Source organism: Delphinapterus leucas, chromosome 2 (genome assembly GCF_059928025.1).
Source record: "Delphinapterus leucas isolate spDelLeu-1000000601 "Yukka" chromosome 2, BTC_Dleu_Yukka2, whole genome shotgun sequence".
NCBI lineage: Eukaryota > Metazoa > Chordata > Mammalia > Artiodactyla > Monodontidae > Delphinapterus > Delphinapterus leucas.
The window spans coordinates 106998051-107013840 of NC_143130.1; the positions used below are offsets into that span (position 1 = coordinate 106998051).

Here is a 15790-nt window from a genome sequence, read left to right on the forward strand (position 1 = left end):
GCCTGTGGGCCATGGCCGCTGGGCCTGCGCGTCCGGAGCCTGTGCTCCGCAATGGGAGAGGCCACAGCAGTGAGAGGCCCGCGTACCGCAAAAAAAAAAAAAAAAATGTCTTAAGCAAACTCTCTGACAACAGACTATGAACTAATACAACACATCAGTTCTAACGGCCAAGGTGAGAGAGGAATAGAGCACAGGGCCACTTCAGTGAAGAGCCTGACACAATGAGAATTATAAAAGAAATCCTCATTCAGTACAAAAGTCAAGTTTTGAGATCCTATGACAATAGAACATCTTAATCTAAGACACTGAGATTGGTCCAACTAAAAGGCAAAAAATGACTCATGAGAGTAAATCTCTTTGACAATGGTTTTCAGAAAATTTCTATTTACATAGATCTGCTCCTTTCTTTTAAGGCCAAAATATATCTACCAGACAGTACTCTAAAAGCAGAGGTTCTAGGAGTCTTTGAAATATTAGCTCAACAAAATTGGACTATTCACCAGCTCAGAAGAATGATTTCAACTGTTAAGCAGGGGATAAAGGTTTCAGGAAACTGACAAATAAAATTTCCTCCCCTGATATCAAGACATGCAAAGTGGAAGACACCTACTGAGAAGAGTTAGCATGACTTCTTCAGTCTATTCACACAAGCAGGAAAGACAGCACCATTCGATCAGCCTGTTCTCATCGTCTTAAGAGAAAGCAGGCACAACACAGAGAACTGTTAAAAAGAATTACTCTCTGTAGAGACACAAAAGATGATGCCAGACAGGGCCATTTCTGTTTGGAATCTGCTTCCCCAGCACCATCTCTATTCAGACGCCAGCACTGAGCAGATATGCTCAAATACTGATTTTCCTTCAAATCCATCTCATCCTAGATCCCGGTCACCCAATTAAAACTGAAATTAGAGAAAATGTGAATCAAAGACCATTCTGCAGAAACTCTAGGCTCAGAGCTCAATGTGAATCACTACAATTTCAGAAGGCACGGATCTGAAAATGAAAGGAGCTGTAGAGATCAGCTCGTCCAATCCTCTCAGTCTTACAGATGAGGAAACCATCACCTGAGAGTTTGACAGATTTGTCCAGAGCTGTGCTGTCCAATACCACGCCACAGGTGACTATTTAAGCTGAGTTAAAATTAAATAAAATGAAAAATTCAGTGCCTCACTTAGCCACATTTCAAATGTTCAATAACTACATGTGGCTAGTAGCTACCGTATTTGGCAGTGCAGACTTAGATTAGCACAATGCAAAGTTCTACTGGACAGCACCGGCCCAGGGTCACCCTCTCTGGAATAAGTCGGGTCTCCTGATCTGCATTCTCCTCCACTTCTTCCAGATCATACTAAAGATGACCAACTTTGCAGAAACATTTTAGATAGCCTGTCTTCATCCCTTCTTATCAACCTCTCCTAAGTTTTTCCCATTTAAAAAAGAGAAGCAAGCTTAATACTGTTAATGGAAACCTTCTAATAAAATGTATTCATCATCCAAAAGTCTTTGAACATAATAGAGAGGAAAGAATACAAAAGTGTGAAGTTAAAGTATCTGTTATCGAGTTCCCACTCAGTCACTTATTAGTTCCGGGCCCTGGACAAGTCAACTTAAATTTCACCAAGCTTTAATTACCTCATGTACAGAACGGGAACACTACTATTTGTCTACCTCCATCACAGGGTGGGCCGTGAGGATGACGTGGGTTGATGTGTGTAAAGTGTATGTGGGGACTTCCCTGGTGGCACAGTGGTTAAGAATCTGCCTGCCAATGCAGGGGACACGGGTTCAAGCCCTGGTCCGGGAAGATCCCACATGCCGCCGAGCAACTAAGCACGTGCACCACCACTACCAAGCCTGCATTCTAGAGCCCGCGAGCCACAACTACTGAAGCCCATGCACCGCAACGAAGAGTAGCCCCCGCTCGCCACAACTGGAGAAAGCGTGTGCACAGCAATGAAAACCCAACGCAGCCATAAATAAATAAATAAAATTTTTTTTTTTTTTTTTTTAAGTGCATGTGGAGTGTGAGTCCTGCAAGCCTGGTTATGTGATAACTGTAAAACATTTGATAAATGTTGTCTAATTTTGTAAAAGGCCTTATACAAACACCATGCATTTTGTTACAGACAATCGCACTTTCGATGGATGATGAAAACCTGGTAATATGGATAAAAAGCAACAATTGAAGGTAAAAAGCAAGAAGAAGAAAAAAAGCAAAGCTCAACTGAGGATTGACACAAACAGCATTATCCTCCTCAAACACAATGGGACTATCATGAATACTATTAATCAGAGGCTTTAACAGCTGCAAGAGACTCTAATGACCATCCAGGCCAATCCCCTCCCTATGCACATAGGGAAATTAGGGCTCAACGACAAGCTTATTTCTCCATTCAACTAGTTAACAACACAGCAAAGTCTACAACACAGGTCTTCCGACTTCTAGCCTCACACTCGTGCCCCACTCCACTGTCCCTCGTGTGAATTGTTCCCTCGGCATCTTTCTTCCCCAGCACTTTCCTCGTGTCTTAGCACGAGCTATTTTATACAGCATTTTGTTGCAGCTGAAAATGATTTATTCGTTCATACACTCATTCAACAAACATGCATTGTGACCGTTAGCCCTGTGCTAAGCTCTGAGGTCCCCACCCTCTGGGAATTTAACAGTCCAATGGGAGAGACAGGAAAATGAATGGTTTCATAACCATGTGGTAAGTGCAGCGTTAGGGGCATGCACAGTGGACCATGAGGGCCCCAAGAAGAGGGTCTTATGCAACCTGGGGGCAGGATGACTTGCAGTCGGAATCATCTGAGCTGCAAGGCTAGAGAAACTAAGGCAGGGAATGAACTTCATAAATACAAATCTATGGGAATTCCCTGGCGGTCCAGTGGTTAGGACTCAGCACTTTCACTGCCGGGGCCCGGGTTCCATCCCTGGTCAGGGAACTAGGAACCCGCAAAACGCAAAGCTTAGCCAAATTTTTTTAAAAAACACAAATCTACTTGATATTCTCTTTTATTCTTTTCCTCTCTTTTTTTTTTTTTTGGTAGTTTTAAATGAACCAAATACCAAATAGAGCACAATCACCAATTCAAGAATCATCAATTATTTGGGTTTTTTGTAAATAAAATAAGCAGTTCAAGGTTTTAAGAATAAGTAAAGAATCTCACCCTCCAACCAGGAAAAAAGAGGGGGTTGAGAAAAGATTATGCCAACTCAAAATACTTTCTACAAATTTAGAGTAGTTCCCTTTTTGAGAACTTATCTGGTGGCTAAACCTAATTCAATATAAGGTGAAATGTCACAGAGAAAATGAAATGGAAACTAACCCCCCCCACCCAAAGAAATTAAAGATGACTGCCAGCAGGAGGTCATGCTGAGAGCAAAAACAGGTCTACAAGAAACCGGAAAGGGAGCTCTCAAACTGACAGATCAGAAAAGGAAATAAAAGGTCAATCTCTGGGTCACCGTGCACTTGCTCTTCCCTAGGTGACAAAGGTTGCATGCTCTTTTGTGCCTGACACCGCCCACCTCTGGCCAGAATGTAAAGCAAGGCCCACCCAACACCTAGGCCCGCTTGGACCTCTGCTGCCCTCCTGTGACTGGAAAGAAACTTGGTTTTATCACAAAGGTATCTGTGGTTTCTTCCCCCAAACTCAGCTTCTCTTGGGCTTTGTAGTACCTTCTCTCAGCAATGAAATGTACAAGCCACTGGGAGGCAGTAGTGCCTAAGAAATAACATTTAGATCCCCTTCCAGAGGTAACTTTCTATATTACTACAGTACTTTACTGATGAATTCAAAAAGCCAACTGGCGACTGCTTATTTGTAAATAGTACTGTTTGTCAGTTATATTCTGCCCAGCCCTGTAGCGCCCTCGCTCCAGCCGGGATTAAACTCTACGAATTTTTAAAGACCTGTGGGAGAACAGCCTCCACCATAAAAACAAAGCAACACTAACAAGGTTTCAGCACAACCTGGTGGCAAACAATCACGTTCAGGCTAAGCATACTTTCAAGCTCAGGTCTGCCCCTTGTCGAAGCCCTGTTCACTTCTCCCTCTGATCCAGGGCCCAGTCATCAGGAACTTTCCTTCCCAAGCCGTGACCCAATGTAGCTAAGTCCCTCTTTTCTTCATTTCCCTTCAGAACACCTGAGATAGGCTGACATTTTCTGAAAAGAATTTCACAAGAAGACATGGAAAAACAAAACAGGAAATATTTACAGATAGTATGTAAATCTTTAAATATTCAAACCTACTGAACTTCTATATAATGCATTCATTCAAAATAGATTACTGCCACCTAAGTGCCAAACACTGATCATCACTTTAGGTGTGCATGGATTCTCCCAACTCAGAAGCTCACTAGGAGCATTTTTCACTTTTGCATTTTCATTTTTTTCTTTTTAATAAATTTTAGTTTTGACTGCGTTAGGTCTTTGCTGCGCACAGGCTTTCTTTAATTGCGGCAAGCAGGGGCTACTCTTCGTTGCAGTGCGTGGGCTTCTCATTGCGGTGGCTTCTCTTGTTGCAGAGCACCGGCTCTAGGCGGAAGGGCTTCAGTAGCTGTGGCTCACGGGCTCTAGAGCACAGGCTCAGTACTTGTGGTGCACGGGCTTAGTTGCTCCGTGGCATGTGGGATCTTCCTGGACCAGGGCTCGAACCCATGTCCCCTGCCTTGGCAGGCAGATTCTTAACCACTGCGCCCACCAGGGAAGTCCTGCATTTTCTTTTTTTTTTTGAATTTTATTTTATTGTTTTTATACAGCAGGTTCTTATTAGTTATCTATTTGCATTTGCATTTTTATGATAATCTAAAAAACATTGTAAGTCTATTCTTTTCTCTTTTTTATTATTTTATTTATTTATTATTTTTGGCTATGTTGGGTCTTCGTTACTACACATGAGCTTTCTCTAGTTGCGGCGAGCAGGGGCTACTCTTCGTTGCAGTGCGCGGGCTTCTCATTGTGGTGGCTTCTCTTGCTACGGAGCACAGGCTCTAGGCGTGCGGGCTTCAGTAGTTGTGGTGCACGGGCTTCAGTAGTTGTGGCTCGCAGGCTCTAGAGTGCAGGCTCAGTAGTTGTGGTGCACGGGCTTAGCTGCTCTGCGGCATGTGGCATCTTCCCGGACCAGGGCTCAAACCAGTGTCCCCTGCATTGGCAGGCAGACTCTTAACCACTGCACCACTGGGAAAACCCCTATGAGTCTATTCTTGACCACTGGCATAGCCACTTATACCAGTGCTGCCAACTGAACAGCTAACTTTTACCACAGGTTTCTCACGCTGCCATCTCTGGACATGTTTTCAGGAGGCCGCAAAAGTCTGAAGTTTGGAAAAGGCTGTGTTAACAGACGTAGGTTTTACAATAGTCCTAGCTGAACAAAACTGCTATGAAGACGGTCAAGTCTTACAGCAGAGGGAAGGAATGGGGACTGGAGGGATTCAAAGGAACTTCAGCTCAATCTACAATGCTTAATTTGTTCAAAACCTGTTCATTCCAGGTGGTGGATACACGGCGGTGTTTGTTATATTCTTCTCTGTACTTTTCTGTATTTTTTAAATTGTCATACAAGCAAAGAAAGTTAAGTAATAAAGGAAAGGACGGTAATAAAAATAACTGTGGTAACTTTTTTTTTTTTTTGATGTGGACCATTTTTAAAGTCTTTACTGAATTTGTTACAATATTGTTTCTGTTTTACGTTTTGGTTCTTTGGCTGCGAGGCATGTGGGATCCTAGCTCCCTGACCAGGGATTGAACCAGCACCCCCTGCAGTGGAAGGCAAAGCCCTAACCACTGGACTGCCAGGGAAGTCCCTGTGGTAACTTTCTAAACACATTTCTTTAACTCTGCAATTGTCAAATACTTTATAATAAGCAACTTTAAGCAAAAATAGATATTAAAAGAATTTTTTCACATCAGACTGGATTATTAGACTTAAAAGATTTCCAGCAAGGTTCTTTGAACCTCAGTTTCTCATCTGTAAGTGGAATTACCAAGCCTATCCTCATAAGGTTGTTTTGAAAATAAAGTAAGACCTAAAGCCTGGCCCACGCGAGCACTCGCTATCTGTTAACTTCCTTACTTCTCCTGGAATAAACTTCTTTAACTCAGTGCCATTTTCTTTTGATATGCTTTTTCATAGTAGCTGCTGGTTTTAAACGTCACCCCCAAATTCGCACAAGAGCAGTGAGCTATAGATGTTTATTCTTTTTATACCCAACTCTCAACATACTTGTCAAATATGGAGAATATTCAATCTGTTTTGTTCTACCTTCTGAGTTGATATAAATATTGAAAACCCACTCGAAAACCATTTTAAAAGTGTTTTAGCACACTGCACATAGAACTAAGTTAGAAGCACAGAAAAAGGGCAAATAAATGTATGTTTGAAAATTGAGGGCAGGACAGTACAGTATATGTCAAACTGTGATCATTTCACAAATGATCTCTGTGAAAAAAACCCTGGGGAGTCCCCGACAGAAGGATTTCACTACGAATATACTCTCTATAGAATGATTTAACACTGCAATCTGGGATTGGAAGATTGTGCTATACCTTGGGCCCATAATTCCCAGCTGAACAGGTGGCCCTAGATCGTTAATAGGGTCTGCAGTACGCAGTTTCTGCTGAGCTTGCTTTTTTGTCTCTGTCTTTGCCATGATTTTGAAATACTAGCCTCTCTGCTGCAGAGTCCTCCTCCAGTCACGACAGCCCTAGGAAATTATTTTTCATGATCTGGTATCTCCCTGATCCTAGAGAACAAACATCCTTGAACTGCTTGCTCTGTCCCCTTGTTAAAGCATACGTGACTCATCTAGAAAAAGTAACTAGAAATTTAGAGTAGGGCAATCAGAAGACTTATGACCTTTCCAGCAAGGTTACTATCAGAGCCCAAGTGTTACTCAGGATGTTCGCCGGTCAATGCTGGTCGGTGAACTTTCTAGCTGTGCTCAAGAAGCTGTCATTGGTCAGGCGCCCTGTCTGCGGCCTCTGCTCCCAGATGGCACGGCGGCCCAGTTCTCCGGACCGCCACAGCACTTTGTTCAGGTCTTTAGTGTGGCTCTAACTGCTGTGTTTACATGCCCTTTTCCCCTTCTAGACTGTTCACTGCTTGAAGGCAGCCACATTTTACTTTTCTTTGTGTTCCCAGGATCAAGGCATTGACTAGCACATGGGGGAACAACTCAAGTCCTGATTGGGTCTCCAAAAAGTTCAACTGTATTAAGATAGTAGAAAGAAGTGGTTCACAGTCTCTTTCACTGATATAAACCACCTCTGTCAACTTACCACTGCCAAAAATGAAACCTTACCTGAGCTAACAGTACTGCTTTTGAGACAATATCTATGGAAAGGATTTATGTAATATATTAAGTAACTGCTAGAAACTGAAGTAAAGTCCTTGTCACATTATTGCATCCACTTTGTCCATGGTTGCTCTAACTCTTATGTTAGATTTCTGATTAGTACAAAAATGATAGCTTTCCAAGTTGTGATAGAAAGAGGTTGGTCCTGGGATATCGTTCCCCCAAAGAGGGTCAGTTTCCTAAGGTTCTCGTTTCTCTACCCCAGTAATAGCAACATTTAATTTTGTAGGAGAAAGGCAAAGAATAGAGTGCATTCATTCATCGGTGAGCAACACGGGATACTGAAAGAGCACTAGGCCAAGAGGACCATTGGACTAAAGCACTACGCTGCTTCCACTTAGCTATGTGGCCAGGGAAAGCCATTGGATTGTTCTGGACCTCTGTTTTCTCGTATATAAAATAAGTTTTAAGATAGAGTCAAGGGACTTCCCTGGCGGTCCAGTGGGTAAGACTCCACACTTCCAAGGCAGGGGACATGGGTTCCATCCTTGGTCAGGGAACTAGGATCCCACATGCCGTGCAGCACGTCCAAAAAAAAAAAAAAAATTATATATATATATACACAGAGAGAGAGAGAGAGAGAGAGAGAGTCAAGTACTTCTCAGAGCTTTTAGGATTCTGCTTAGGAGGGAAGGATGGAGGGGAGAGCATACCACACATGGAGAGCGCAAGCAAAGAGGGCTTTTCAACTTCTGTGAATCAGAACAACTCGGCTCCACTGCTGAGATTCCATATCAGTTTACTTAAAAAAAAAAAAAAAAAAAAAAAAAGAGCTCTATTGCTAAAAAAAGAAAACTGGCAAATGACCACATGGCATCTCATCCTATATGTTAAAGTGTTCTCCCAAGCTAATCCAATTTTCCCATTAATTTTTAACTTAGCACATATATAAGCAAGCAGCCATCGTCATTCATTCGGCATATGCTGGATGCCTATCAGGTGTAAGCACTATACTAGGTACTACTACGGGGACAACGGCCCAGCATTTGAACTCATCTGAGATTAAAATCAGAAAAAAAATTATAGAGCAAATCTAAAAGCAAAACCTACAGCTTATGTCTCTTCCAAGATCTCAGAGTTATTTTCATGGAGTTATTGGTGCAGAAATTAATGTATTAGCTACAAGCAAACTCTCATTTTCTGTTATCTTAATGATTTGCAGAACAGTGAGAAGAGAAGGCAACGACCGAGAGCAGCAGCACTGATGAATCACGATATTAGCACATACTTTGCAGACCAATATGGAAAACTCTGCAAACATCTTATCAACAGTATGGGAACTCTGACAACCATGATCAAAACCAGCCCCTCCGGTTTCTGTTTCTAAAACCAACACTATGTGACAAGCACTAAGATCATCACTTACATTCTTCCAGTCTCCTACGCCTCAATTAAGTAAATGGGAATGATTCAGCCAACGAAGTTCATGACAACAAGGTGCAGGATGGTGCTGGCAAAGAGAAAATCAGCAAAGGCTCGCTCCGGGGAGATGCCTTGGAAATCCGCTTTGTTTTGTGGGTTGATCTGTATTCTCAGACAAACTGTACAAGAATAAAAACACAAAAGTGATTATCAAGAAGTATGAAACAAGTATGACTAATGCACACACACATACCCTCTGACCCAACAATTCTGTTCCAGCAGAAATGACACATAAGTCCATCAAAAGGCACGTACAGGAATGATACCCATGGTGGCCCCCAACTGGAAGCAATCTAATGTCTATCAACAGTAAAATGGGGAGAACTCCCTGGTGGTCCAGTCGTTAGGACTCAGCACTTTCACTGACAGGGGCCCGGGTTCAATCCCTGGTTGGGGAACTGAGATCCCACAAGCCAAAAAAAAAAAACAACAACAGTAAAATGGGTAAATTATGGCATATGCATACAATAGAATACCATATAGCAATGAAAAAGAGCTTCACAACATGGATGAATTCAGCAAATATCACGATGAGCAACACAATCCAGACGCCAAAAAATACATGCTTTATGATTCTACTTATATAAAGCTTAAAATTGGCCAAAACCAATCTACAGTAATACAAATCAGGACAGTGGTTTTTTATCGTTCACAGGAGATGACTTGGAAGGCAGGAAGAGAGGCCTCTAGGGTACTGATAATGTTCTATATCCTAATCTGGTGGTGGCTAAAAGGGTGAATTTAAAAGTTCATCAAGTTGTACACAAATTTCACGCTGTTAATTGTTTAAGGGAACAATACAACTTCTCAGAGTTAGGCTAAAAACCAAAGCCTTACTGAGAAAAAAAAAAGATATTGATATAAAACCAAAAAATCTTTAGAACTCTCTTATCTCCTGAATTAAGTTTATAATTATACCTAGATCAGGATGTAGTTGAGGCAGTAACAAAGGGGCTAGGCTGAATGACCAAAAGTTACAAAACTGTGAATTATTTCCAACAGAATGTGTATATTAGACAGCAAAGATGCTTATCCATGAGGACCTCACAATTGTAGATAATCTTTGATCTCAAAGTTCTAGAAGCTGCTTGTCTCAAAAAAGGCAAGAGATCTAAGTTACATGACTTTGACAGAGAACTCTCCACTACCACACTCTGTACCCTTGAAGATTCCAACCTGACACCATAGCCACAGTCACCATTTGACATGAAAAAAAAGCTCTAGGAAAACACTTTTCCAAAATATCTTTATACCTGTGACAAATGATTACACTACTTAACCCAAATTTGCTTCAGGCTAGCATCCATCCCATCACTAACCGAGAAAAGGCAACAGACTGATACCTAACCCAAAGGTCAGAGAACTACCAGACTGGGCTTCCCGGGTGGCACAGTGGTTAAGAATCCTCCTGCCAATGCAGGGGACATGGGTTCAAGCCCCGGTCCGGGAAGATCCCACATGCCGTGGAGCAACTAAGCCCGTGCACCACAACTACTGAGCCTGTGCTCTAGAACCCGCAAGCCACAACTACTGAGCCCGCATGCTACAACTACTGAAGCCCGTGCACCTAAAGCCCGTGCTCTGCAACAAGAGAAGCCACCGCAATGAGAAGCCCATGCACCACAATGAAGAGTAGCCCCTGCTCACCACAACTAGAGAAAGCCCGCACACAACAACGAAAAACCAATGCTGCCAAAAATAAATAAATAAATAAATAAATTTTTTAAAAAGACTACTTCTCCAGAGTCCATCGCCATGGCAACAGAGTCTTCATTATGCTTAAACATGCAAACACTGTGGAAAAACCCCGGATCTTTTCAGGCACCTGAACCCTTCAAAATATGAAGGACACTGAGGAAGCAAGGGCGACCAGTTAAAATCCCACTGTGGTGAGTATAGCTTGGTTCACCCATTTGGGAGAGCAATGGCAACATCTATTATATTTTAAATGTCTTTTGAGTAAAGAATTTATCTTAGAGAACAAAGGCATTCTAACAGCATGTTCGTAAAGTTGAAAAAAAAAAAGTGAAAACAGTCCAAATGACATCAAGGGGATTACTTAAGTAAATTACACTACAGACATGCAATAAAATCCCATGCAATTATTCAAAAGAATGAGATTAATTTGCTAGACGTTGACAGTAAAGATGTCTAAGATATATTAAGTGAAAAAAAGCCAAAAATACTATTCCCTTTCAGATTTCTCTTAAACTGCATACACACACACACACACACACAATTTTCTCACTTATTTTAGTTGGAATCTAGGAAAAAATCTGAAGAGATACCAAACACGACTAACAGGGGCTATTGGGGTGGAAGATGGGAGTAGAGGAGTGCTTCGAGAAATATGAGGGGACAAAAGGAAAGAGAAGCTCCCCATTAAGGTACACAAAGAAATGAACTGATGTGTTATCATTATCATAATCATAGTAACCCAAGTTGCTTCAATGACAACATAAGAATCAGAATCGCACAGAGATGCAAAGGACCCTGAAGGTCCTAAAGACCAACACCCCATCTAATGCACAAAATACCCAAGAGGTGGTGGATATGGGCATGCCAGGGGAGGCTGCATGAATCAGCTGGGAATAGTTCCAAAGTATACTCACCATATCCAGAATCTGGTAAGTCATCCCTAGGTGCAGAATTACAAACCATCCAGAGCCTGTGTTACTGACAGAGGCAGCAAATCCCTCAGATGCAGGGATATGCCGCCTCTATCAGTAACACACGCTCTGGACGGTTTGTAATTCTCAAAAAAGGCAAAGAACACCTGTTCAAAAAGCTCCTCCACAAAAGATCCTTCAGTCCTTCCTGAGCACTTCCAAAGATGGAAATGTACTACCTCCTAAGGCAGCTTGCTCCATTTTAGCAGTTCTAATTTATCTCCTTAAATAGTCACTTAGTCAGCAAAATATTTACTGAGCATCTACTATGCGCCATGCACTGTCCCAGGTGCTAGGACTATGGCACAGAACAAGACAGACAAGAGTCTGGCTCCCAGGGAACTTACACTCTAATGGAGAGAAACATAATAAGTGAGAAAACAACTAAACAAGGAAATATGAGGTAGTGATATGTGCTATGAAACAAAGCAAGGTAATAAAAGAGTGACTGGGAAGCTATTTCTTATTTGGTGGTCACAGAAGGCTTCTCTAAGAAGGTGCTATTTAAGACCAAAATTTGAAAGACAGGAGCCAACCATGCAAAGATCTAGGGGCAGAGCATTCCAGATAGCAAGAATCTTGGTCAGACTGACCAGAATGTAGGGATCAAGGGCAAGAGGGAGACAAGGGCCAAATCAGTGGGGCTTTGTAAGCTTCAGTAAAGAGTCTGGATGTAGTTCTAAGTACAATGGAGCAATATTTCAAAGTTTTGAGCAGATGAATAAAATAATCTGATCTAAAATTTTTAAGGATGGTAGAACTGCAATGCGGAGAATGGTGTGCAAAGTTCAAGAAGCCGAAGAGTCATGCAGGAGCCAAAGAGCTCAGGTAATGGGAGTCAAAAGGGACAGAAGTCAAGAGATACAGGCTGTATTTTGGGGAAGACAGGGCTTGCTGATGTAATGGATGTGGGAGATAAGAGAAATCAAGGAATCAAGAAAACCTTCTAGGGAATTCCCTGCTAGCCCAGTGGTTAGGACTCTGAGCTTTCACTGCCAAGGGCCCAGGTTCAATTCAATCCCTGGTCGGGGAACTAGGATCCCACGGGCCGAGCAGCCAAAAAAAAAAAAAAAAAACCTAAATTTGTGGTTTCAACAACTTAACCAAAGTTGACACCATGTACTGACCAGCAAAGAGGCAGATGGCTAGGCCGGAAGGTTCAATCTGGAGTTGTGTGTTAGACATCAAGTGAAGATGTCAAGTAGGCAACTGGACTTACTAATTTGGAATTCAGGGAATAGGTCAAAACTGAAAATATAAATGTGGTAGTTGTAGTTATATAGACATTATTTAAATTCACCTATGGGAAAGAAATACAGAGAAGAGGTCTAGAACCATGCCCTCAGACCAAAAAGCACCTAGCACAAACCGTAGGAAGGAAAAACCAATGAGGTGAGAAGGAACAAGCAGGAGAGTGTAGCGTTGCAAAAGCTTTGAGAAGAAAGTACTTCACTCACTCAGAAGGAAGCAGCCAACTCTGTTAAGTGCTAAATGTTGCTGAGCATTCAGGCAAGGTGAGGTACATGGCCATTAGATCTGGCAAGATGGCAAGAGCAGTTTCACTGTAGTGGTGGGGACAGACCACCAAGAGTAGGTTAAGGAATGAATGGACAGTGAGAAAGCAGAAACAGCAACTAGACAACTATCCTTTCAAGGAATTCTGTGATGATGGAGCAGAAAGGCATGAACAGTAGCTGAAGGGGTATCTAAAGTCAAATTAATTTTTTTAATTGGACGATATTAGAGCACGTATGTATGATGGGAATGATCCACTAGAGAGAAATTAATGATGCAGAATGGAGGGATGATTACAGAAGCTGAGTCCCTGAGTGAGCAAGAGAAGGCTGGATCCTCTGCACAAGTGAAGAAACTGACCTCTGATAGGAAAGAGATATATCATCCACCATTACAGGAAATAAGTCAAAAAGTAGAGGCTCCATGTGTAGGTGGGTTGCTATGATTCCTTGGTAGGAAGATGAAAGGATTTCTTTTTTAGCAAAAAAAAAAATAAAGCAAGATCATCAACTGAGAATAAAGGAAAAGAGAAAATATAGATGAAAATGAAGAGAGAAAATATGAAGCATATTTTGGAAAAGCAAACATATCAGGGAAGTATTATAGGACCACTGGGCAGGGTTGAGTGCCTACTTGTGTTCCTATTCTCACCAATACTTCTCCATCACAGCACTATATCCAGGTTTACTTGTCAGCAACTCCCACTAGATTATAAACTCTGCGGGAGTAGAGATCATGTCTGCGTGCTCCACAGTTAAATCCTCAGTACCCTGGCAGGGAACCTGGCACATAATAGCTCAATATTCCTTAACTTATTATAGGCATGCTCACAATGTAACATACAGTGTTAAGCACTGAGGATGCAGAGATGAAAAGAGCACTGCACCACTACAGTGTAGTGAAATAGGAACACAGGAGAAAGACCTAAATCTGAAGAGCCAGGGAAGGGTTCAAACGGAAGCAGCACTTGAGCTGAGATGGCTGAGAAGTGAAGGAATTTTCTGGGCAGTCAAACAAAGGTAAAATAGCTTAAGACATCTCAGCATGTTCAGGGAATAATAAGTAACTCAATAATGCTGGAATATAAAGTACAGAGGAGGTGGAGACGAGATGAAGCTGGAGATGTGGCCAGGACCGGATTATCAAAGACCCTCTATGCCATTAAAATTTTTTTTAATTTCTCTTTGGGTACAGACAAATTTTATGTGGGGAGTAGCACAATCAGATTTGCAAGTCAAATCAAGCCTGCAAACACAGTGGAAGATGGACTGGAGGGAGATCAATAAGGAAGATTACAGTAGTCCAGATAAGAGATATTGGGAGCCTGAGTGACAAAGGATGAAGAGGTAGCAATGGATATGAAAGAGGTTTAGAAACAGGACTGTCAGGCATAAGGCTGGCAAACTTCCAATCTCCTGGATAAGTTATGGGCCCACAAATCTAATAGATAATTTCCAAAAAATGCTGGACCCCAGTCCACACAGCCCAAGATCTCCCGTGAGATAGAAAACACTCTGAATTAGGCCTACTTGCCTTTCAGATTCAAACTGTTTTTGGATCTGTAAACTAGGGGGAACAAAACTACTTTTTTTAATCTGTAAATATTTCATATAGATTAGAAAACAGAATAGACCAAAGTTGTGAAATGACTTAAAAACTGATTTCAAGATCAAAGATTTATTTTAAGGACAGTCTTATTGTTTTCCACTCATCCCTCCAAAATAGCACTTTAAATGAGCAAAAAGAGGGATTTCAGTTAGGTAAAAAAGGAAACTAGAAGGGCTGCCAACACTGACACGCTACTCTGAAAAAGGGACAGATGTCCTCCTCTAGAGAGATCTAACCACAAGATAAACAGTCAGCTGCTGAGGATGTCTGAAATCTGTCTGAAAGAAGAAAAATATTTTATCTCTGAAGTCCTTTCAAAGCCTACTATACTTTAAACTGTTGATCCAAAAAAAAAAAAAAGATTTCTCAATGGCAATTTTCTACCTCTGTCTCCTTGAAACTATGGTTAAGGTTCCTGGTCATGAGGAACAGAAAAAAACAGACCATTTTCATCAGGCCCAAATAACACCAGGCTTTTTAAAAAATGTGATAGTATCCTACATCGGTTTAAAATGTACTAATCAATTTCCAAAGAACATATGCTACATAACACATGCAGAAGGAATGGAAGAGAACAGACTGCCAAAAAAGAAATCAAGGGAACCAGGCTAAAGAACTTTTCCCTCCAATTCATCCTACACATTAACACCAATTTTAAGTCACTCCTTTACTTAAATCTAAAACATTATTTTAAACGTTTTTAATCCGGGGCTTCCCTGGTGGCGCAGTGGTTGAGAATCTGCCTGCCAATGCAGGGGACACGGGTTTGAGCCCTGGTCTGGGAAGATCCCACATGCCACGGAGCAACTAGCCCCGTAAGCCACAATTACTGAGCCTGCGCTCTGCAACAAGAGATGAGCCTGTGCTCTGCAACGAGAGGCCACGATAGTGAGAAGCCCACGCACCGCCATGAGTGGCCCCCACTTGCCACAACTAGAGAAAGCCCTCGCACAGAAATGAAGACCCAGCACAGCCATAAATAAATAAATAAATAATTTTTTTTAAAAAAACTTTTTTTAATCCTTAGATGCATTCCTATCACCTACAGGATAAAACTCCTTGGCCTGGCACTCAAAGCTCTAGCATCCAGCACTACCTAATCCTTCAAGGTAATCGCCTACAATTCCCTTTCTCAGCCAAACTGGCCTCCTCCGTTCTCTTCCAATAGGAAACACAACTCGGGGAAGTTAGAAGCCTCAGCACTGTAA

The 15790-nt window shown here is 41.8% G+C and overlaps 1 protein-coding gene across 2 annotated transcripts in view; it reads right to left on the reverse strand.

The window, feature by feature from the left end:
• DAD1 (defender against cell death 1) overlaps window positions 1-15790 on the reverse strand; it is a 64474-nt gene that overhangs the window by 46170 nt on the left and 2514 nt on the right. For both annotated transcript variants that reach the window (XM_089905897.1, XM_022553616.2), the window contains exon 2: window positions 8735-8909. In XM_089905897.1, the coding sequence (XP_089762023.1) occupies window positions 8779-8909 (131 nt within the window). In that variant the 3' untranslated portion in view covers window positions 8735-8778. The remainder of the gene's footprint in view (window positions 1-8734; window positions 8910-15790) is intronic.